The 25,031-nt window shown below is 41.8% G+C and overlaps 2 protein-coding genes and 3 long non-coding RNA genes across 8 annotated transcripts in view; 4 read left to right on the forward strand and 1 right to left on the reverse strand.

Moving 5' to 3' along the window:
* Positions 1–25,031, forward strand: part of slc39a7 (solute carrier family 39 member 7) — a 267,579-nt gene that overhangs the window by 25,438 nt on the left and 217,110 nt on the right. The gene's annotated exons all lie outside the window — the stretch shown is intronic.
* On the forward strand, positions 304–4,560 carry LOC310728981. Its single transcript, XR_014534426.1, has 2 exons — positions 304–565; positions 4,203–4,560. It is a non-coding gene; the product is annotated as an uncharacterized lncRNA (long non-coding RNA).
* LOC310729221 lies at positions 7,633–13,236 on the forward strand. Its single transcript, XR_014534512.1, has 4 exons — positions 7,633–7,770; positions 8,627–8,881; positions 8,980–9,039; positions 12,958–13,236. It is a non-coding gene; the product is annotated as an uncharacterized lncRNA (long non-coding RNA).
* Positions 15,243–22,329, reverse strand: zbtb22a (zinc finger and BTB domain containing 22a). Of its 4 annotated transcripts, none has more exons than XM_083546783.1 (5): positions 22,038–22,322; positions 20,999–21,616; positions 20,250–20,938; positions 18,779–19,726; positions 15,243–18,575 (listed from the first exon to the last, which is right to left on the reverse strand). In XM_083546783.1, the coding sequence occupies exons 4-5, from the start codon at positions 19,350–19,352 to the stop codon at positions 17,674–17,676; spliced, it is 1,476 nt and encodes a 491-aa protein (XP_083402909.1). In that variant the 5' UTR covers positions 19,353–19,726; positions 20,250–20,938; positions 20,999–21,616; positions 22,038–22,322; the 3' UTR covers positions 15,243–17,673. The 4 variants fall into 4 exon arrangements, with proteins under 4 accessions (XP_083402909.1, XP_083402910.1, XP_083402908.1 ...); XM_083546784.1 differs by having other exon boundaries at positions 18,779–19,747; positions 20,246–20,938; XM_083546782.1 differs by lacking the exon at positions 20,250–20,938 and having other exon boundaries at positions 18,779–19,394; positions 21,417–21,616; positions 22,038–22,329.
* Positions 23,892–24,494, forward strand: LOC310728962. The gene is made up of 3 exons (XR_014534406.1): positions 23,892–24,036; positions 24,110–24,166; positions 24,361–24,494. It is a non-coding gene; the product is annotated as an uncharacterized lncRNA (long non-coding RNA).

Raw genomic sequence — 25,031 nt, forward strand, 5'->3', positions numbered from 1 at the left:
AAATAGCACCTCATTGCTTTCAGCTCAAAGAATAATAATATTCTACCAAATATCAAATGTATGAAAATTTTATGTAAATGATCCATTTGCCAAATGATTATTTTTTTAAAAGTTTTTTTCGCTAGCCACCGCAGTACATTGTTTTTTACGTATCAGTTGAAAAGATTGCGTGGCACATTTTACTGTATCACTGACTCTATCTTCATAAATATCAAAGTAATGGAGACTAATGTGCCAACTCAAATCAGACCCCACGTCCTTCTAGTCCTGGAGAGTGTGTCTGATTGAGTTACACTGGTCTACATTATGTGTTTTATTCACAACCACCAGGGGGCAGCCCATTTGCCATCTCAGAATTATAGAATTTAATAAGTTCCAATGTTCAGCTAATCATCTTTAAATCATTTTTTAAGTCATTACATGAACAAGTGTGGATTTGTCATGTCTCAGTGCAACTCAAACTCCACAGCCACAGCTTTCAATCATGGCCACCATGGACTCCACTTCCCATACCATACAGTTCTGTCTCTTGCTGCTCTGCCTGCTGTCTGACTTCTTTTCACAGGTGAGTTGGACACCAAACGGCTCAAAGAAACTGAAGAAGACTTTACAGTCGCAGCAGCTCCCACACCATCAACAAACACCTCTTACTAGCACATCCAGACAGTCAGGCTACAATAATCCATAAAAACACACAAAACCTTGCAGAGCAACAAGTATGCATTAAAAAGTTTACATCCAGAAACTGAGAGACATCAGTCAACTGGAAAACATTTTCTAGTACATGAAGGAGAATATTATGATCAGTCAATAAGAACTTAACCAAGAGAGGACCGGTACCTTAACTACAACACTTTAACAAGTAAAACAGCACAATCCCAACTCCCAAAAAAAGTTGGAACACTGTGTAACCTCTTTAACAATAACTTTACAAAGCATGTATGTGTCAGGGATCCACCTGCCACACCCCCCTCGGAGGTTCTTACACTGCTTCTCTCTCTCTGCCGCTCTCAGCGTTAATCATCCGCACCTGTTCCTCGTTCCGATTCTCTTTTTTAAGGTCCCGGTTCCACTTCACGCACTGTCGGACCTACTTAATGGCTACAGTAATTTACCAGGCTCCGGACTGCCTGCATTCCCCGCTGTTACGGATTCTCATCACCTACTTGTGATGTGTGCTGAATACTAATTAAAAGATGATAGAGTTAATACCCTGACAGTATGAGAGCTAATTGATGAAAGATATGTTGAAATACCAAATTTCTTTTGGGAACGAACCCTCTGTTAGAGGCCTCTGTTAGATAAAAATTATTAAAAAATATTTACTCAAAAATCCTATCAAAACCCTGAGGAATGACCTGAAGATCATGCCAAATCCTGGCATGTGAGGGTTTTTTTTTTTTTTTTTTTGGGGGGGGGGGGGGGGGGTAACATTTTATTTTGGCAAATGCCCAGCCATGTGATTATGATGAGTCGTGTGAAATAATAGTACTCTACAGCACTTACTTAGTTTGAGTAGGTGAAAGGGGAATCCCCAAAGAGAATTCCCACAAAGGGCGAAGTGGTAGACCTCCTGACTCTTGGGTTTTGAATGTCATGTGATGTTGGACTATGTGTGACTTGTGGTTCTAAAGTTTTATATTAAGCATATACACCGATCGTAACATTATGACATTCTAACAATTTGAGGAGTAACGTGAAGAGCAATGATGATCTGAAGAGTGTGATTATAGTTTTTAAACAATACAGAACACTGGAGTGTAAGAACTAACATGAGTGTGTGTGATTATAAGTAATGTCCTTTCTACAGTGTTATACAGTTAGTTCACGTTGAGGAACCAGCAGCTACTGAGCAGCTCATACAATTGCTCAACATTCAAGCTCATGATCCAACACCAGCTTCTCCATGCCAGAGCCTTTAAATGTTCAAAGCAGTCCAATGTCCAAACCCTACATGAAGTGGAATCCAATTCGCACTGGTACGTCTTCAAATGGTTCGGGATGTTTGTGGCATCTACTTCTTTAAAGGTCCACAATCTTCATGAGGTGGGCTGTAACTGGAGCTGGAGCAACCTCAGGATGCCTCGGGATGGGTAGAGAAAGAGAAGCAGTGGAGAGGAATTAGCGTAGCTGCTGTTCATGATATTAACAGCACAAGTTGATAATGTGCATGTGATCAGATGTTCTGGAGCACAAGGTTATGATGTGAGATGTGTTATGTGTAGGCTTTGCTAAAAAGATATGTTTTTAATCTGCACTTAAACTGGGAGAGTGTATCTGAACCCCGAACACTGTCAGGAAGACTATTCCAGAGTTTAGGAGCTGAATGGGAAAATGCTCTACCACCTTTAGTGGACTTTGTTATTCTAGGAACTACTAGAAGCCCAGAGTTTTAAGATCTCAGGGAGCGTCATGTGTCTATTGTAATGCATTACAATAGTCCAGTCTGGAGGTCATGAACGCATGGACGAGCTTTTCTGCATCACATTTAGACAACATGTTTCTTAGCTTAGCGATATTTCTAAGATGGAAGAAGCTGTTTTTGTAATATTGTGCTGTATCACATCCTCCCCCTCAGCACCTGCAGTCTCTCCCAGCTGCAGCAGTGTTTCTCTGTGCTTCTCACTGAGGTTTTTGTATGACGCTCAAACACTGTGTAAACACATAGGTACCACTGATATAATGTTCACCCTTACAGTAATAATCTCCTGCATCTTCATTCTGGACTCCACTGATGGTCAGCGTGAAGTCGGTATCAGATCCACTGCCACTGAAACGTGCTGGAATCCCTGAGTGTAATTTTGTAGCCTCATATATAAGCAGTTTAGGAGCTTCTCCAGGTTTCTGTAGGTACCAGAATGCACTGGTTCCACTATCCACTGTGCTACTGGTTTTACAGTTGATGGTAACTGTGTCTCCTGGAACAACAGTCTTCACTAAAGGAGTCTGAGTCACAGTCCCCTGACCTCTGGATCCTGTAGAGAAACATAGATTGTGTGTGTATGCAGTAAAGTGGTGTAGAATCGGTATGAAATGAAGTGTGTGAGGCTGTGAGTCGATGTTAAACTCTCACCTTGAGTCCAGAGGGCCAGTGTGCAGATGAAGATGCTGATCAAAGTCATGGTTGATGTGGGTGAAGATGCTGAACAGCAGCTCTCAGTCATGAAGTGTTCAAGTCACAGGAATATAAACCCTCACCGAGCACTGAAGCAGGAGCTGCTGATGCAAAGTGTGTGTGTGTGTGTGTGTGTGTGTGTGTGTGTGTGTGTGTGTGTGTGTGTGTGTGTGTGTGTGTGTGTGTAGGGGGTTTTTGTACGGCGGTTTCATTAGAACGCATCACTGTGGTACACTTTTGGTGGAGGCTCCAAACTCGTTATTAAAGGTAAGTGTGATTTTATTTCATTATCAAAAATGGAATAAATAAAACAATTACGAATAAATTTCAGATTTAATTATATTTTTTTATCATGTAAAGCTTTAATAAGTGATGACAATCAAAATAATAAATCAATATATAAAGAGGTTACCACATATAAAATATTGATTAATTATATTAAATATTAAAAGTATAAATTGATGGTAATATTGAAGCAGGTCAGAATTTCATACATGACGTTTTGTGAAAATGAAAATCCAGACAGAACATGCTGTCAGTTTGTGATGTTTGTCTGAGTGAGAATCGTGACAGATGTGGTGGAACACAGGCAGTTCTCGAGATGGTGTAAATGTCTCCTTCAAACTCTGTCATGATTTTCCCTTAAAACCTAAACACAGACGTCCCATAACTACCATAACTACATTTTCCTTTATTCTGCTCTCACTGGTGGACCTGAAATCCATTTAAATAGATACGACTCTCATTTCACCAGGAACAGCATCGATGTACAGACATTCGTATCACCTTAATAACTAACAAAATAACATGAAATTGACAGTTTTGCACATTTTGGGTTACTTGAGAAAAAAACTGGCTAGAAAATGGCATTTTGGGTCATTTTACTGCTGTGAAACGTCAAAGCAGGTTGAATTTTGTCCTGAAAAGTATTTAAGTCTTAAACAATGACTATTTCTATAATCATCTACATTTATATTTACAATAAAAGACTTGAAGTTTATAATCCTTATGAAAATATTTTCCCAGATAATAATTTTATTTTAATTCTTCTACAATATTATTATTGCTGTCTGACTACTCCCCACAGGGGGCCCTGGTGAGCTGGATGGTGGACGGCTCAGAGGTGAAGGACAGGGTTCTGACCAGTGCAGAAGAACTGAAGAACGGCCGTTACAGCCGCAGCAGCACCCTGACCCTCAGCAAAGACCTCTGGGAAAAAGGGGAGCACTTTATATGTACAGTGTACCATGACAATGTCTATCATTCAGTCACGTTCAGTAAGTGTCAGTGTAAAGACTAAAATATCTGAGATTAACATCTAGTGGCTTCTGATAGAGTTCTAATAGCGTTTCCATTCTACACACTGCTGATGTTTCTGTATTTCCTCTCGTCACTGTGCTGTTGCTCTTCCTGTAGTTTCTGCTGAAATAAAGCTGAGTTTTGGACGTTGTGTTTCTTTTCTTGAAGTGAATGGTGATTATCAGTGTGATGAGAGAGTGGGATTAGCTGCAGATTCAGTGCTGTGTGTTTCAGTGCTTCACTGAGTTTGAACAAAGAAAGTTGAACATCTCAAGAAGTTTCTGCTCTATTTTTGGAGAAATGGAACTCGTTCAGCCATGTTAATTCAAATCTCAGTTACACCTCACTGCACTCTGTATGTCTGTACATTTATTTGGGTAATATTGCTGGTTTCATTTATTTGTGCAGAGCCTGTCAAAAGTGTAGAAACACTTTGTGGAAGGTTCCATAAATAATTGTGGGAAATTATTCTAAAATTGTTCCACAAAATAAAATTGCGAAACAGTTAAAAATCTTATCATTTACCGAACATAATATCATCCAAAGTTTCAAAGAATCTGGGAAATTTTCTGCATAAGGTACAAGGGCAAAAATCAATCCTGGATGGCTGTTATCTTCAGGCCCTCAAGCGACACTGCTTTTAAAATATTCATGATTCTGTAATGGAAATCACTGCATGGGCTCATTAACACCTCCAGAAATCATTGTTTGTGAACACAGTTTGCCATGTCATCCACAAGTGGAGGAAGGCATGCGTGAAGTCCTTCTTCTTTTGGCTTCTCCTATTAGGGGGCGGTCCTCTACATCTGCCTCTTTCACACCAACTACCTGCATGTCTTCCCTTACCTCATCCATAAACCTCCTCCTTGGTCTTCCTCTTTTCCTCCTTCCTGGTGGCTCCATCATCAGCATTCTCCTACTGATATACCCCATGTCCCTCCTCTGCACATGTCCAAACCTGATGCTATCCTCTCTGGGCCAAAGCTCATTTAAAATGTACTAAGGAAAAGTGGAAAACTGTTCTGTGGTCAGAATAATAAAATGTTGTATTTCTTTTTTGAAACAATGAATACCACATCCTCCGGATTAAAGAGGAGAGGGACCATCTGGCTTGTTAAGAGTGCTCAGTTCAGAAAGCTGCATCTCTGATGGTATGGTGGTACATTAGTGCCTGTGGAATTGGCAGTTTGCACATTTGGAAAGTATCCATTAATTCTGAACGTGTATATACAGGTTTTAGAGCAACAATTCAATTCAATTCATTTTTATTAGTATAGCGCTTTTAACAATGAACATTGTCTCAAAGCAGCTTTACACAGATAATGTGGTGATTAAAAGTGAATATGTTCTTTATAAGTAAGTTTGTCCCTGATGAGTGAGCCTGTTGCAAGGTAAAACTCCCCGAGATGGCATAAGAAAGAAACCTTGAGAGGAACCAGACTCAAGAGGGAACCCATCCTCATCTGGGTTACACCGAATGTCTATTTATAGCAGATATACGATGTTGCGGGGTGCAGTGATGACGATCAGAAGCGAACTGTATTCCTGAGTCAGTGTAGGAGACTGTTGACATCAACTACAGTCCAATCCATCTTTAAAGCTCCCGTTCTTACTCCGGAATTTCATGGAACCACCCAAGGTGTTGATTAGAAACCGTCCCAAGCTGCACAGAGTGGCCTCCAGTCAAAGAGAACACTATCCAGAGGCAGGCGTGACGAAGTGGGGAGATCCACGGAGGGGAGAGAGGCAGGAAAAGTGGTCACTGTAGCCTCAGGAGCATGTTTAACTCGACCGAGAGAGAGAGAGAGAGAGAGAGAGAAAGAGAGAGAGAGAGAGAGAGAGAGAGAGAGAGAGAGAGAGAGAGAGAGAAGAGGGTGACAGGAAGAGAAGGATATGGATTATTAAGTGTCCTTATTGTTGTATAAAAGTTAATGTCACTGTGCAGTTTGGACTCCGGCAAGACTCGCTATGGCAGCATAACTAAAAGGGAGAACCAGAAGGCAACACAGACATGAGGGATCTCTGGGATAAGAGACGACCCACCACACCACCATCAACAAACCCGAGTGAACGTGTGAATGTGAGGGGACGACAGCGTACAAATATCCCAGTTCACCAAACACTCTATATCAATGTTCCCTCCAGATCTGAGCCTTTACCTGAGAAAAAATCTACTGATTAAAGGCTTGACTGAATAAATATGTTTTCAACCTCGACTTGAACACTGAGACTGTGTCTGAGTCCCGAACACTGATAGGAAGGCTGTTCCATAACTGTGGGGCTTTATAAGAGAAAGATCTGCCCCCTGCTGTAGTCTTCATTATTTGAGGTACTGACAAATAGCCAGCACAATTGCTTCCATCCCTTGCATATGTGAGCAAAACAATACTAATTGCATACTGAATGTATTATAATTAGTAGTAGAAGGGTTCAGGTGCTGAACTGGTCTGCCTGCAGTCTAGATCATTTACCATTTGAAAACATTTTGCACCTCATAAAACAAAAAATACAACAAAGGACACCCAGAACTGTTGAGCAGTTAGAATCCTGTAAGGACAACATTCCTCTCTCACAACTTTAGCAATGGTCTCCTCAGTTCCCTGATGTAAATGGACAGAAGACGTGCTGCTACACAGTGGTAAACATGGATCTGTCACAACTTTTTTGAGACCGGTCGCAGCCAATAAATTTAAAATCACCTTATTTTTTCCTTAAAATGGTATATATTCTCATCTTTAACATTTTTTGTTTGTTTGTTTTATTGTGAATACATTTTGCACATTGTCCCAGCTTAAAATTTGGGTTGTATTTCTGATCTTCTGCCATATTTAATATTGAGTCGTGACATCTTACTGCAGTTGATTCCTGTGATGCGTCTGTTCCTCACATTTTAAATGTACCCTCAACTTCCAGAATCTGTGTAATTCCACAATTTAGTAGTCAAGCAGCTTTTTGGAATTGGCTGAATTTAAAAAGAAAAAAAAAAAGAAATAATAAATTTCTGGTACATAATTACTTCTTAAGTAATACATGAGAAGTGTTCAATGGTACATAATTACTTCTTAATCAAAGGAAAACTTTTTAGTTGCACCAAAATAAGCCAAGAACCTCTGAAGCTCTTCTGGTTGAATTTAGTTCTCTATTTGCACTCCATCTTCAGTTACACTCCTTAAGTTCCCTTTTCACTCGAAAGTTGCCCAATCTGAACCACAAAGATGACCATTTCCTTGACTTGAATAAACAAAAAAAGGTTTTACAAAATATGAAAAATTTCATTTATTCTGTAACCCAGAGGATGAAGCTGAACATGTTCCTCGTCCTGATGCTCTCCTGGAACCTGCACATTGCTTAAAACCGTAAGTAGACCTGCTTTATTAATAATACACTGCTGCTGTGGTTTAATCAGATACAATCACATTCCAGCCAGTGATTTATACAAACTTCATTTATTTATAGGATACTGATTAATGTTTGATTTATCAATCAGAAACAGCTGCAGATAGACAATATTACAGTATTTATAAATTGTGGATGATATACGTAATCAACCATTTATACGTAATCCACCAGAAATTATGCTACACTTGAAATAATAATAAATATAGGATCAGTCACATTTGGGTACATTATAGAATCAAAAGTTTGTGGACACCCAACCAAAAGATTTCTATGTGCTTCTTTATGAACATCCCATTCCAACTTTAGTCCCCAGTTAAGTTTTCGATCGTACGGTTTACTAGCAGTGCCCATGCTCTAAAAAAAAAAAAGATATAAATATTCAAAAATGTTTAATTTTAGTCATGTGACACTTTCAACTTTTGTTTGAATTAAAGCAATGAAAAGGAAATGAACACATGATGGGAAACATAGCAGACACTTGTTTTCTCTTGCATGTGCAGAGATATAAGAGTTGGATAAGTGATTTTTTGAAAACTGTTTAAAAACATCAGTGTAGACAGACAGCTTATACAAGTACCAGTACCAGTACCAGTGGAGATCAAAAAAGTACCCAAAACATATACTCTGTACTCACGTTCCCATTCAGTCAACTTACATAATGGGAGACAAACATAATTTCAAGTTTGAATGTCACAAATGTTCCAGTTCCTATTAGGCACTTTACAGATGCATTACATGACAGATCAGTGCAACGTTTTTCTTTTTATTTTCTTTCTTTCTTCTCTTGATTCCTTTGTGTTTTCTCCCTGACAGTATACTGTAAAGAAAAAAACTTCTGCATTCTTAACTGTGGCAACGTGAGCGACGCTCGCCTGACCTGGAGCACGGTCCTTCACGGGAAAAGGACGAAAATTCTCACCAATGAAAACGATAAGGTTACGCAACACCTGACTGAGTTCCATCGCTACAGCTGGAAAGGAAAAAACCTGATTATATCCAAAGTCCGTCACTCAGACGCTGGACGATTTTACTGCAATGAGAACACGATGGACCTCAGCGTGGTCACAGGTGAGTGTGGGGAAATTCAAATGAATGAAATATTTTAGTCTAGAAACCAGATTTCTTCTTGAATATGAAATGAACACCTAAATGTTTTTGCTTGCTAGGAAGTATTCCAGGTCCATGTCCATCGGTGCCGACAGAACGAAAGACTACAGAGAACACGAGTAAGAAGCCTGTAGAGCAAAAACTCTTCTGCTGTTATCAGTGGTGGTAATATTGAGACTAGTAAATCATCAAAAAGTCATTTTTTATAGTTAAAAATATTATAAAAAGAGTGTTAATGTAGTAGATATATAGCTTTTTGAGCATCAGATTCCATAATTAGTCCTAATTTGCTCTTATAATTCCCTCCACTCTTCTGGGAAGATGTTCCTCAAGATTTTTCAGTGTTCTTGTGGATATTTGTGTCCATCAGCCACATTATGAATTCAGGTACTGATATAGGTGAGGAGGCCTGGGGTGCAGTTCACTTTAATTCCAAAGGTGTTCTTTAGGGGTGAGATCTATAGCAGGCCACTCAAGATCTTCCTCTCCAAACTATGTAAAGCAGATCTTCAGGGATCCATCTATATATATTATGGCTGTAAAGCGATAAAAATTTGTACGCTGATTAATTAATCTAATTAATTTATCGCATTGAATCACATAAATATTGGCATATAAATTGAAAAATTAAAATGATCACTTAGGCTAGAATAAACATGGACAATTGTTTTATTATTGAGCAAAGGGTCTATCACTATAACACCCATGCTATGTTTCTATTGAACATCTGTACATTACTATTGAAATAAGCTCTCTCTTACACTACAATGGCCATAATGAAACAGGAACACAGTCAAACTGACCTCGTTTCTTTTTTCTAAGAAAAACTAACTTGTTTACATTTTCTGAGTTGTACAATCTCTTCTTTTGCATAACTTTGCCAATTTGTGAGAAAAGTCTTTCACAAGGACAAATCTTAGCATGCTAGTTTAATATGGGCCTCTGCATGAGTTGAGTAACACTCTACAGAACACTTCAACATCCACTACTGGGATCAGCTCTGTCACAATGTGGCGCATTGCTCAAATTATTTTCCTTCTCTATTTATACAGACGCTCCCCACCTTACAAATGAGTTACGTTCCAAACGAGCGTTCGTAGCATGAATTTGATCGTAAGTTGTTACTGTGTTTGTTATTGACTACTCATATCTCCTAATGATGTAAATGCTATAAATACTATCAAATAAACAATAAAATATACTTAAACAAATCGAAATAATTGAAATACTGTATACAATATTTTGTATTAAGTAATTAAAAAATTTAATTAAAGTAATAAATGAAAAAAATTCCTCCTCCCGAGTCGATTGCGCATCATGTTGACTCGTTATGGTCACTAGCTCACGGTGGCTCTCCTCCGTTTTTACAAATTTCACTTTGAGGACAGGTTTGTTCGTATCCACGAAAGTTTGTAAAGTGAATGTTCATGAAGTGTATATATATATATATACAGTGGGTACGGAAAGTATTCAGACCCCCTTAAATTTTTCACTCTTTGTTATATTGCAGCCATTTGCTAAAATCATTTAGGTTCATTCTTCTTCCTCATGAATGTACACACAGCTCCCCATATTGACAGAAAAACACAGAATTGTTGACATTGTTGCAGATTTATTAAAAAAGAAAAACTGAAATATCACTTGGTCCTAAGTATTCAGACCCTTTGCTCAGTATTTAGTAGAAGCCCCCTTTTGATCTAATACAGCCAGGAGTCTTTTTGGGAAAGATGCAACAAGTCTTTCACACCTGGATTTGGGGATCCCCTGCCATTCCTCCTTGCAGGTCCTCTCCAGTTCTGTCAGGTTGGATGGTAAACGTTGGTGGACAGCCATTTTTAGGTCTCTCCAGAGATGCTCAATTGGGTTTAAGTCAGGGCTCTGGCTGGGCCATTCAAGAACAGTCACGGAGTTGTTGTGAAGCCACTCCTTCGTTATTTTAGCTGTGTGCTTAGGGTCATTGTCTTGTTGGAAGGTAAACCTTCGGCCCAGTCTGAGGTCCAGAGCACTCTGGAGAAGGTTTTTGTCCAGGATATCCCTGTACTTGGCCGCATTCATCTTTCCCTCGATTGCAACCAGTCGTCCTGTCTCTGCAGCTGAAAAACACCCCCACAGCATGATGCTGCCACCACCATGCTTCACTGTTGGGACTGTATTGGACAGGTGATGAGCAGTGCCTGGTTTTCTCCACACATACCGCTTAGAATTAAGGCCAAAAAGTTCTATTTTGGTCTCATCAGACCAGAGAATCTTATTTCTCACCATCTTCAGGTGTTTTTTGGCAAACTCCATGCGGGCTTTCATGTGTCCTGCACTGAGGAGAGTCTTCCGTCGGGCCACTCTGCCATAAAGCCCCGACTGGTGGAGGGCTGCAGTGATGGTTGACTTTCTACAACTTTCTCCCGTCTTCTGACTGCATCTCTGGAGCTCAGCCACAGTGATCTTTGGGTTCTTCTTTACCTCTCTCACCAAGGCTCTTCTCCCCCGATAGCTCAGTTTGGCCGGACGGCCAGCTCTAGGAAGGGTTCTGGTCATCCCAAACGTCTTCCATTTGAGGATTATGGAGGCCACTGTGCTCTTAGGAACCTTAAGTGCAGCAGAAATCTTTTTGTAACCTTGGCCAGATCTGTGCCTTGCCACAATTCTGTCTCTGAGTTCTTCAGGCAGTTCCTTTGACCTCATTATTCTCATTTGCTCTGACATGCATTGTGATCTGGAAGGTCTTATATAGACAGGTGTGTGGCTTTCCTAATCAAGTCCAATCAGTATAATCAAACACAGCTGGACTCAAATAAAGGTGTAGAACCATCTCAAGGATGATCAGAAGAAATGGAAAGCACCTGAGTTAAATATATGAGTGTCACAGCAAAGGGTCTGAATACTTAGGACCATGTGATATTTCAGTTTTTCTTTTTTAATAAATCTGCAACAATGTCAACAATTCTGTGTTTTTCTGTCAGTATGGGGAGCTGTGTGTACATTCATGAGGAAGAAGAATGAACTTAAATGATTTTAGCAAATGGCTGCAATATAACAAAGAGTGAAAAATTTAAGGGGGTCTGAATACTTTCCGTACCCACTGTATATATATATATATATATACACACACACCCACATTCACTCACAAGAGAGAAAAATCCCAACATTAAGTAAATGGATTTCAAAGTGATTTATAGATGCACTTATAAATGTACACTATATTGCCAAAAGTATTTAGTCACATGACTTTCCCAGCCATATGTGGTTCTTTCCCAAACTGTTATAACAAAGCTGAACGTCTTTGGATGCAGTAGCATGAAATTTTCCCTTCACTTGAACTAGGAGACCCGAACCTGTTCCAGCATAACAGTGCCAGCTCCATGAAGATATGCTCTGCATGGGTTGGAGTGGAAGATCTCCTGCTTTAGAGCTGAACTGGAACACTGACTGCACTCCAGGCCTCCTCACCTCACCTACATCAGTACTTAATTTGACTAACACCCTTGTGTCTGAATGAGCACAAATCTCCAGAAGTACACTCCAAAATCTAGCTGGAGGGAATTATAAAAGCAAATTAGGACTGAATGTAGGATGTGATGCTCAAAAAGAACCAATATAGTGGCAATATAGTGTATGTGTTAAGAACATAAACAGTCATGGACTTCTCAAACTGTAAGAGGAAATTTCTAGTTGAACAGGTGGAAAGCAGGGTGTTGACATGATGTGAACCAAAAATGCCAGTTAGAACATATTTTAGCATGCTTTTGTTGCTTTTGACAAGTAGGAGGGATTGGCCATGTTCCTAAAAACACCTAGCAGATTTTCCATAGATGAGACACAGCCTCACATCCTGTCACTGTCAGATTCTTCTCCCATTATGTGGTGAACCATTTGGATTATTGAATTTTTTGTGCAACACTTCTTTTTTTTCTCCAAAATCCAAAGTCGACATTCGAAATCGTGTTTTTGCCACTTTATAAATGTAATAAATCCATGAGTTTTAGTGTGCCATGCCCTTTATATTCAATAATACCTCATTCCATCTTTCTCTCTCTCTCTAGATAGTACGGTTGAGCGAGTGCTGATGCTCTGTGGTGCTGCTTTGGCTGGTCTGATGTTTATCATGGCTACAGTAGCTGCAGGTCGAGCGATCGCCCATCGAGCCTGGCAGGCAGGAAGAGACTCGGTCCTGAGAAACTCACAAGAAGCTGTGATCTCAACGGTTTTGTGAAATGAGATCCACACATTGGACGAGACCCAAATAAAAGGTTGCCAGAACTGTATAAGATGATGATGTTCATCAGATCCTCTAATAAATTAAAATGTTTACATTTTGCTTACTTTATGAATGGATGTAATATTGGAATGAGGTTGTGTAAAAAAGGAGGGTTTTTATGAGATACTGTCCTTTTGGTTGTTTTATATATTACCCACGATGCCTTTCAGCAACCTCCTGAAAGTGGTGCAGTGGGATTTCTCTCTACCTAAAGAGAGAGATGCAGCGGCGCTTTAATCCCTCTGTCTGTACACTTCTCACAAAGCGTCAAATGTCCACAGTTTGTATTCCGTATTGCTTTAAAGACTTGTTTGGGTAAGAACTTGCAATGCAGATACGTTTTATTTTACAGAAGTCTCTTTAAACTCAAACACACACACGCAAATAGTAAAAATGGTCCCTTCTGTTCCTCCTGTTCTATTAAAAAGCTGCTAATGAGGAAGTGCATCTGGTGGTTCTGTCGAAAAACGTCTTAATCACAGTCTAGACTTCTGACGTTTGAGCGGTTGAAAGGAGGAAATGGAGTTGCGACTCTACTATGATGTATTGTATGTGATCCAGTCATGTGTCAATGAATGAATTAGTAAACAACTGAATGCTAAACAAGCGAATGGCTAAATATGTGAATGCACGAATGAGTAAAACAGTGAGTAAGTGAACGAATGAATGATGGAATAGGTGCACGAGTGAAGGACTGAATAAGAGAATGCACAAATGAGTGAAATAATGAATTAGTGGAAGTGTTAATGATTTTAGACACACATGAATCCTGTTCATTAAAGGTCGTGTTATTTCGATATCTCCAGCCAATCACTTGCTACTTCAAATCTGGTCTAATCTGGTCAGCGTTGACCAGCGTTGTGTCAGTGGTGAGCTAACAAATAAAATGTTTCCTATAAAATGATGTATTCATCCAAATATCAATAATAACATATATAATAATAACCATATTATTATTATCATTATTATTAAAACAAATAAACATAGAATACAGATGCACCCTACTTTACGAACATTCATTTTACAAACTTTTACGAACAAACCTGTCCTCAAAGTGAAATTTGTTCAGAGGATAGCCGCCGCGAGCTAATCGTCAACTATAACCATATTGTATACAGTATTTTAATTATTTCGATTAGTTTCAGTATATTTTATTGTTTATTTGACAGTATTTATAGCTCTTACACCGTTAGAGATCCGCGTAGTCAATAACAAACATAGTAACAACTTACGAACAAGTTCATGGTATGAACGCTCGTTCGGGACGTAACTCGTTTGTTAGGTGGGGAGCGTCTGTGAATAAATATGAGACTTTGTCATTTCCTCTCACCAGGTCCCGGTTCTGTGGTTGTAATGGTAACAAGCTAGTGTTAGTTAGCTGTATATTATTAGCGCCATTATCCTCTTACACAAATACTTTATAATCAAAATAAAGCATTTTAGAGCACACATTTGCAATAATAAAAATCTGAGAGAAAAAAGTAGGTAACTGATGGTGTGAAACCAGTCTGTAAAAGGATAAAAGGTGACTAATATTTTCCACAGAATCCTCTATTTAGCATCCTGATCTGTTACTACAGGGATCTCTGAGCATATATATGTATATATATACATATACACATTATATTTTATATCCTTCTGGAGTTTGGACGTAGAATTAAGTGTTCAGATGCTAATAAGGCAATGTATAACATGTTTCTGTAAACAATTTACAATAAATATGATTGTAGATGATAAATATGAATGAGTTTGGGTTTGTGCTATTAAAATAATTGAAGTAGAATGGAGCTTTAATTATTAAAGATCAACAGAGTTTATATTCGTTTCTTCACCTGCATTTTCTCTCTGTCCTGAAGATGTAGAAAAAGCTACGTCTTTCCCCTTTGACTTGTTACAAAATGCTGAAACTGGAGACCAAAATGTTAACAGAAACTGGTCATGTGTGGTATACGCTATACAAGTCCCTGTGAAACATTATTACAACCTGTAAATGGTGACTTTCTGTCCAGTTAGAACTCAGAAATTAACAATCCTGTGGGAATGAGAAGAATGAAACCCGTTGGAGGAACATTTTGTTCATTGTGGATGTTTATTCAGTGTGTAATCAAGCACTTGTGTGTGTGTACAAGCAAATTCATTACGTGACAAGTCATTAATAAATTAAAATCCTCCATTTCATCCTGTTCTGGCTCTGAAAGTGGAGCCCATGATGAACTTCCAGAACTATGCCTGGATTGGGATGGTTTGGAGGGGGGAACCTTGCATGTTCTTCATTAGGTCGGTTCTGGTGTCTGCTTTGTGCAGTTATTTACACTTCGTATCTGGACAGTAACTGGACCTTCAGCATGACCGATGTCCCATGCGTTGAAGTCCAGAAACTCATTCTAAACACTGACTATACCCTGGACCCTCATATGAAGATATCAAAACAAACAGCAGGAAATGTTTTACGTTTTGGGTTAAACAACAAATCTCTGTAAATAAAATCATCAGTTATGCCATGATACTCTTCATATTTCCTTTTGGGTTCCTCAGCCAAATCACATCCCACACTGGCCATCGTTGCTCAAGAAGTCATTTTACTCACTTTTATTTACATATAATCTCTACACTTGGCTCTACACTCTACCCTGTGTTCCATCAATCAACATCAAACAGCTTCCATTAAAAAAAAAAAGAAATGATGACATCCTTTCAGCAATCTTACACCATTGCTGGTTTTGCATCAGAACATTGATGAATATCATCAGTGTATAAATATAAATAAATAAGTAAAATCACAAAATAAGACCATCGGTGATGCATTGGGGTGCTCACAGTAAAAAGTTCTACACATACCTGCTGCAAATACGGTGGTAACCGGATATGACACCACTCGCCTATGCTAAATACACCATGTTCAATGTTCAGACCGCTTCGGATTTTATGGTGATCTGATATGGTTTTGAAAACGTGTTGTATAAAATGAGATGATGGGTCAAACCCTCAGCAAGTAAAATCAGCACATCCTAATTTTTTTATTTAAGAGGTTATACCAGGGCGTGTCTTCACGTGATTTTTAGACCCTTATCTAAAGCAACATACAGCTGAGGGTTAGGGGGCCTGCTCAAGGGCCAGTCAGTGGTAGCTTGGTGGTGCTGAGATTTTATACTCATGGCCTTCTAATCAGAAGTCCAACAATGACTAGAAGTGATATGAAGTCCAGCTCGAAGGTGACGTCTCTGATGCTTTAGCCGTTGTTCGAGGCTAAAATCTCTACCAGCACCTTGAATAAATAAACTTTTTATAACAAATATACACTTGTCTAATGTTAGAGAAGATATGATTTTATTCCACAATAATACACTTCAAATGTTCCCATTTACTGTAAGCACCAGCTTATCCAATCTAGAACTGGGGGAGGTAAAGGGGGTGGGGCTTCAATCCTGTATCGGCTAACATAAGTGAGTTCTAATCAACTCCTAATCAGTCATTCAAGATGCATATATTGATCGTCTTATCAGTTGTTTTATTAGTAATAAAACAAGAAGACTGTGCATTTTGGCATATTTTGGAGTATTACCTCAGACTAGCGCACTCAAAACACGGCAGATCTGATTATACAGGCGTAAAATTTGACGTAAAAAGATAAATGTTTCTATACACACACTCACAAATGTTAAAAAGTAGTTTCCTTGAAAACAAGCAAACACAAGTTTTATTCATCTCAAAACTTGCACCACCATGTTGGTACATTATGTATTGTAATGTGAGCGACATGCCTTTATTCTGTCATACATCTGAACAGTGGATGGTTTAAGGGCCTTGTTAAGGGGCCCAGGAGTGGCAGCTTGGTGAGGCTGGGATTTGAACTCTGATCTAAAGTCCAACACCTCAAGCAATAAGCTAGCACTCATGTTCCTCCCAGTTCCTTCCTTCACGGCGCTCACACTCACCCACACCCGAGTTTCATTTGTCGGGTTAATGAACTACTATACAACGGGAACGTGTTTATAATAATCCGGTGGTCTAATTAGTGATCGTTTGCATTTCATTATTGACCCACTCACAGTGAGAAAGCACAAAAAATCCACTTTACATGTTTCAAAAACAAAAAAGAAATCGCAATTAAAAGAAAAATTTGAACTCACTCTTAAAAAAAGTTATTAAATTGAAAAGTAAAACACGAAAACCACAGCAGTAGATACAACAGATACACTGTTCCTGATCTCCTCAGGAACCCTGATGATGGATGAAGCACTCAGCAGGGATTTCTTTTAAAGCCTAAAACTGCACAATAAATTATATTTTTTAAAAATGTTCTCGAACCTGGACCTTAAAGGATATGATGTGTAAAGTCTTTAGAAGTTTCTTCTGCGGGGTCAAGATAGGACTCGATCGATCACAACACTGATGAAGATTTGAAAAAGAGCAGCTGATGTTGTCTTGCACTGCTGGACTATGAAGCCATGAAGATGTTTCATTACATCTACAGGATCACATCATTTTATTATCGATATGATCAAGTGTAGCTGCCTCCATCTTCCTCCTTGAGAACGTGATCCAATTGAACTCCATCATGCTCCGCTTGCTCCATCTTTACCTGTCCCTCACCAGGGAAACCCTCGTACTCCATCTCCGTCTCATCCTGCCCGGACTCATCGGCGCAAGCTGACCTGCTGGCGAGGTGTTGGCAGCGTGCCTGGTGTTTGAGGAAACTGTCCCTCCAGATGATCTTCTTGCCGCAGAAGGAGCACTCGTAAGGCCGCAAAGCGCCGTGTGTCTTCACGTGCTTGGTCAGGTGGTGCTTCATCTTGAAACTCTTGGCGCAGACAGGGCAGGCGAAGGGGCGCAGGTTTAGGTGCTGCATCTTGACGTGGCGGTCTCGCATGCTCTTCAGGGTAAAGGCTTTACCGCAGTGGCAGAAGTGCACTTTGCCTGCATAGGGTGTGAGGGAGGGCGGAGACGAGGAGGAGGGCACGGGAGAGGAGGAAGGGGGGACAGACGGGGATGAGAGGGCACCTGATGTCCACGAAAGCTCTGAAGGCCCTAGCACAAAGTCCACTCCACCTCCAGCGTTGCCAGGAGACACAGGAAGCAAAGGCCTCTGAGAAACCTGTCCAGTCCCGTCCTCGATCTCGTCATAGGTCTCTCCCTCAAATCCTCCCTCTGCAAATCGTCCGAAGTCCACTTCCTCAACGTCCTTGTCGCCATCCTCCATTAACTTTGCGCACTGCTCCGTCGGCCAATCGGCTGCCGGCTGCCACTGAGCGCGTGCAGAAAGGGAACAGTGAGCAGAAACCAGCACTTCCTGTGCGTCCTGAGCTGCCGGCAGAAACCCTTCGTCCTGATCTTTGCCCCTCTCTTTACCCTCTCCCCCCGTCTCTCCCTCCTTTTTAAGAGTTGCCCCTGAGCCACAGCCTCCTGAAGGAGAAGAGCAGAAGAGACTGTAAAAACACATACACAACAACGAACACACACACTCTCGCGGTGCAGAAAATGTCTGATCCGCTCTGAAGAAGAAAGAAAGCACAAAGACAGAGAGCGAGAGAAAGAGAGAGAGTGCGAGCTCCCCCTGGTGGACACGAGTTAAAGTTAAACAGCAGTGATGCAGACGCTCCACTCACCGGCCCGTCGCTCCTCATCCTCCAACTCCGATTCCTCCCCCACACCTTCATCTGCCTCCATCCACCTCTCCCCTCGCCTCCTGTCATCCTCGTCCACCTCCCTGTTATCCCGGAGACGAGAGCGCATCCAGTTGCGTTTTTCGTTCGCAGCCTCAGGGCTACACGGCCGCACTAATTCCCCAGACGGGGGAGACTCTGCTCTGTGCTGGGGTGGCAGAAACAATCTGGATTTGCCCCATTTGCCCTGCTGGGGCACTTGCTGTGGCCTTCTCCAGGTGGCCAGAGGTGGAAGAGTGGCACATTCTCCTCCAAGGGGCTTTTTCTGCTCGTCGGTTTCAGCCAGGCAGCAATCCGAACTGCTGGGGCTTTGGTGCCTAGAGTTGCCGGACTCTACACCCGAGCTGGCTTGGGTCAAAGATCGTGATCTTTTAAGGATATCTGTGCACTTGTCCACAATGTGCCACATCTGCAGGAAGCTGGCCACTGTGACGTAGTTGACAATGTCATCGCGCACGATGCTCAGCTGGCCCGTGTAGGCTGAATTCAAGACGCTTTCGAAGGCCAGAGGGTCCATGACAGACGGTAGAGACACCGTGCTCACGTTCTTCAGCAGCACCTGAGGGGGACACGCAGAAAACGGCCTGGATTTAAGCTGCCTGCTTGGGCTTTTCCAATTTTGGCAGCACTGAGACAAGAAAATGTGATTGAATTTAAGGGGATTTGGGTGTTTTGAAATTTTGTTTATAGGGATAAACAACTACATTGAATTTAAAAAAAAATATTTATGTGAAAAAAATGCCTGAGTGCAAAAGTATTCACTCCACCATAACAGATTTATTGGAACTAAAGATTCAACCAGGAGGTCTTTAAACCTAACCATAATGTATTTTTGTTGGGCTGGGTGGCAGTACGGGTGGGGGTGAATAGGTGGCTGAATTAGGGAACTGGCTGGAGGGACGAGGGGGGGAACTGACTGGAGGGACGAGGGGAGGGACTGGCTGGAGGGACGAGGGGAGGGACTGGCTGGAGGGACGAGGGGAGGGACTGGCTGGAGGGACGAGGGGAGGGACTGGCTGGAGGGACGAGGGGGGGAACTGGCTGGAGGGACGAGGGGGGGGGACTGGCTGGAGGGACGAGGGGGGGGGACTGGCTGGAGGGACGAGGGGGGGGGACTGGCTGGAGGGACGAGGGGGGGGGGGACTGGCTGGAGGGACGAGGGGGGGGGGACTGGCTGGAGGGACGAGGGGGGGGGGACTGGCTGGAGGGACGAGGGGAGGGACTGGCTGGAGGGACGAGGGGAGGGACTGGCTGGAGGGACGAGGGGAGGGACTGGCTGGAGGGACGAGGGGAGGGACGAGGGGAGGGACTGGCTGGAGGGACGAGGGGAGGGACTGGCTGGAGGGACGAGGGGAGGGACTGGCTGGAGGGACGAGGGGAGGGACTGGCTGGAGGGACGAGGGGAGGGACTGGCTGGAGGGACGAGGGGGGGAACTGGCTGGAGGGACGAGGGGGGGAACTGGCTGGAGGGACGAGGGGGGGGAACTGGCTGGAGGAACGAGGGGGGGGAACTGGCTGGAGGAACGAGGGGGGGGAACTGGCTGGAGGGACAAGGGGGGGGGGACTGGCTGGAGGGACGAGGGACGAGGGACTGGCTGGAGGGACGAGGGACTGGCTGGAGGGACGAGGGGGGGGGGGACTGCCTACGTAAACACAAGGTGGAGGCTTTTTATTTTTATATAGATAATAAAGACTACAGCGGGGTGCAGGCAAAATTTCTCCTACAAAGGCTTACAGTAATTGAACAGCCTTCCAGTTAGTGTTCGGGACTCAGGCACAGTCTCAGTGTACAAGTCTGGGCTGAAAACAGAGTAAGTAAGTTTCATATGCAAAGGAGCAGATCTGGAGGGATAATGTATATAGAGTGTTTGGTGAACTGGGATATTTGTATGTTGTCGTTCCCTCACTCTCTTACGTTTACTCAGGTTTGTTGATGGTGGTGTGGTGGGTCGTCTCTTATTCCAGAGATCCTCAAGTCTGTGTTACCTTCTGGATTTCGTTTTTAGTTCTGCTGCCAGAGCGAGTCTTGCAGGAGTCCCTACTTACACCCTGATCACACTGTACAGTGTCTTTAAACATTAAGGAAACAATGAGGAAACAATCCTTTTTTTTTCTCTCTCTCTCTCTCTCTCTCTCTCTCTCTCTGTCGAATCATCTCGACACCTGACCTCTGGATCAAGTTCTCTTTAATTGGAGACCACTCTGTGTGAGGATGGTTCCACATTAACAGCCTAAAGATTATCAAACAACTCAAGAACTTGAAGATACATTTGGACTGGAATTAATATCAACAGTCTGCTACAATGGTTCAGGACTACAATTTCTGCATTTAATCACCTGTCACTGAAACAGTACACCAGTGGTGGAACTGTAAATGATGGATATTTGATGATGAGGATGGTTTCCTTTTTGAGGCTGATTCCTCAAGAAGACACATGGAGCATTTCCTTTACCACTGGCTTATAATTAAAAGGAAAAAAACAAAACATAGGCACTATACATCTTTATAACTGCTGTATCTCTGAATAGAACAGAACAGGAGGGATTGTGTGTGGATGTAGGGGTGGGATGAGATACACACCTGGTCGTGAAAGTACGGCGAGGACGCTGCCAGCACACACCGATGCGCCCTGAACACTTGCCCCTGAACCTGGATGGACAGATCACACAGACGTCCTTCCTCTCGCTGGCGGTTCAGGTTGTCCAGCACTTGTGCTCGCACGTTGGGGAAACACACCTGGACCACTGCCGCACTGCTGCTCAGGGTCTTATCCATCGCTCCTAAAGGACACGGACACACACACACACACACACACACACAGCTACAAGAGACTCTTCACTTCACTCTTCACTAAAAAACAAGTAGAAGTACACCTACACCTACACCCACACCTACACCCACACCCACACACCCACACACACTATCTGGAAAGACAGGAAAAATAAGGTATGCTTCCTAACTAACTAGCATATTAAATGTTAAATATCTTTACAGCTATATTGTAAATGATGTGTTATTTTTGCCACACAAACAGGAAACGATATCAAACCGAAAGTATCGCCGTATCGCGGCCCAAACAGGGGCTGAATCCTAATTACCTCTTTATTGTACAGAGAGTGCACTGTGACGGAGTGCACGTGCCGCAGTCTCACACCCTCAGTAGTGCACTTGTGTAGGGAGTGAGAAGGTGAAGTTACTCACCTACAGGATGTAGAGGACAGGAGCAGCGGGGTGGGAAATACAGGGTAGGGGGGTTAAAAGGGTTAATATGGAGCAGTGGGGCAGATATTCAGCTGCTCTCCTGCTGACTCTCGGGTGGAACGCGAGCTCTTCTCCTACGCGATCTCTACGAGCTTCTCCATTTTTTAACGTCGTCTTCAGCTTCAGCTTCAGCTTCAGCTTCCTCCTTCTTCTTCTTCTTCTTCTTCTTCTTGTTATTCGACGCCTGCTGATGCACTTCCTGCTTCCTAGTCGTCTTCTTCTTCTTCGGTGTGTTTCTTTTTTTTTTTTTTTTTTTTTTTTTTATACTCGATGTTGTTCAGTTTAAAGCGCAACACCGCCACCTACAGACCTGAAGTGTGAAGTGAAACTATTATTCACTTTATAGATAATTGCAGAAGACACAAAAGATGGATGGATGGATGGATGGATAGATAGATTCCTGCTAATAATATTGCTTTTTGTTGCAATAAATAATAAAAATTTGGTAATTAGCATATATTTGCATGTTTCTTTTACAGTATAATGATATCTTGATTATTTTTATGCAATAATTTCTGGCATAAATTCCTTTGGAAACTTTGAAACTGGAAGAGTGAAGGATGGTGTAGAAGTCCTTAAAATTAGGTACATTAATAAAAACTTGTGAACAAATTATGTGACACTACAGAGGCAAAACACACACATGGCTAATCTTGCTAACCCATGCTCCCGATCCATCATGTACAAAGATCTGCCTCCTGACACGCCTGTCCTTCAAAAGCCTCCAGCACAAGGCTGAATGTAGTTAATATGTGTCCAGATGAACGTATTTCCATTCAAACACAATCAATATGTAGTCAATCATTGCTGCCTTTCAACTTGCTGACCTCCATTTATCACAACAAATTTGAGGAAGAGGAAGAACCTCGATGGGCTGAAGGTTCTTGCACATCACTTTCAAGTGTAGATCAGTATTTCTATTAATTAGTGCTTAAATTATTGCAGATACAAATGTTTTTCTGTAGGAACCAGAGCTCAAGTGACTGAGATGCACACAATCTGATTTCCCTGAAGCTCTTCTGGTCTCTCTGAACACTAAAGCCTCCACATCCTCCACCTTTTCACCATCTCATTCACCCTTTCACCATCTCCACCATCTCCTTCACCTTTTTCCACAGCTTTTCACCACCTCTACCATCTCCTTCACCTTTTCCCACAGCTTCTCACCATCTCCTTAACCTTTTTCTACAGCTTTTCACCATCTCCACCAACTCTTTCACTTTGGAAGTAGAAATCTGAAGCAATCCTTTCAGTTTGCTGTACAGAGCCTCCTGTAGTGCTCAAACTACAGACTAAGCACTTTGCACAGTTGCACAAGTGGAAGATCTCAAGCGTCCTGCTACAGAGCCCTGATCTTATCTCTTTAAAACACTTTGAACACCTTTAGTGAACACCTCACCTACATCAATACCTGACTTTACTAACACCCTTGTGGCTGAATTAATCTTGACAAATCTCCATGAAATCTAGTGGAACATCTCCCCAGAGGAGTGGAGGGAAATATGAGAGCTAATTGGGACTAAATGTCTGCAATGCTTAAAAATCTCATACCACATTAATGACCAGGTGACCCAATACTTTTGGTAATATAGTGTATATAAAAGGCGATTTTTCTCCCAGCAAACCAAAGCATCATCGATTACATTCTGAATGCAGGTCATGGATGGGTCAGTCTTGTCTTATCCAAACATTGTCGCTGCCAGGGACTGTGCTGCCCCATGATTCCCCCCTAAACATCCATCAAGGCCTGGGAAACTGCAAGGAGATGAAAAGCGTGGGAAAGATCTAAACATATAAATAAAGTCCACATCGGATGCAGTAAGTGCACACGTCCTAGGCGACTCAGCATGCTCCCTTGGTGGTATCTCAGTGTACTTCTCCTGAACCCGGCTCTCGGGTTTCCGCTCTTGGCTGACCCCGATGGCGCTAACAGCACGAAGTAAGACTATGGATTGGATGAATTGTAGCCAGAATCTGAGATGTTTAAAATAAGTGTGTTTTTGGTCTTTCAGAGAACATTACTCTGTTTCTGATCCTGCTGACTTGGGAAACAACACGATGCTAAGAAGGTGAGAAGCTTCTGGTTCCATGTATAGGATTTTTTCAGACAAAGGTTTAACATGTTTATCAAATGTTCGGGGGTTTTCTTGGGAATGTCTGAGGACAGCTGAACCAACCAGAACTTATGAGTTCTTAATCCTCTCTTTATAGTTCTACCATTTCATTAGTGAATGTGAATGAATTCTTGTTTTTGTTTTTTTAGTGACTGTAACAACAGCACCTCCTGCACGCCTGAAACCCGCAGCACCGCCTGCAATCAAACCTACTGCATAGCAGTATAGTGAGTATCATTACAGCAAGAAATATCAGTCAGACTTTCCTTTCAGTCCACTGAGTGCTAAAAGGAATAACGGTGAAGATCTCGTTTCCATGGCACCTGTAAAGGGGTGAGATGGAGAGATTATTATATAAGGAACCCAGATGCACTCCAGGCGTATTGATGGACATGAAAAATGAAGGCGAGCCTGTCTGGATGGGGCGTTTCATTAAGGACATTCACTATAGCAATACAACAGAAATGGAGAAAAAGTTTATATTAGTATATAATTATATGTTTCGTGTTTCAGGTAAATGTATATACAGTATATACCGTAAAGTCTGTACGTCACGGTACTGTAAAGTGCTGCGTAACGCTAAATTATCAACTGTAATTTGTTAATAATTTAACAAAATGATCACCATTCTTTAAGACTCCTGGCTAGGCCATGTCTCGCCTTACTAGATTTACAAAGTACGATGGGGTCATCAGAACACATCTCAATTAATGTTGTGGACTACCTGTATGTATATTTAAAAACACAGCTCAGCAGAACATTATGACCACCTGCCTGATATCGTGTTGGTCTCCTTTTGCTGTTAAACAGTCCTGACCCA

This window comes from Silurus aristotelis (assembly GCF_946808225.1).
Source record: "Silurus aristotelis genome assembly, chromosome: 7".
Taxonomy (NCBI): domain Eukaryota; kingdom Metazoa; phylum Chordata; class Actinopteri; order Siluriformes; family Siluridae; genus Silurus; species Silurus aristotelis.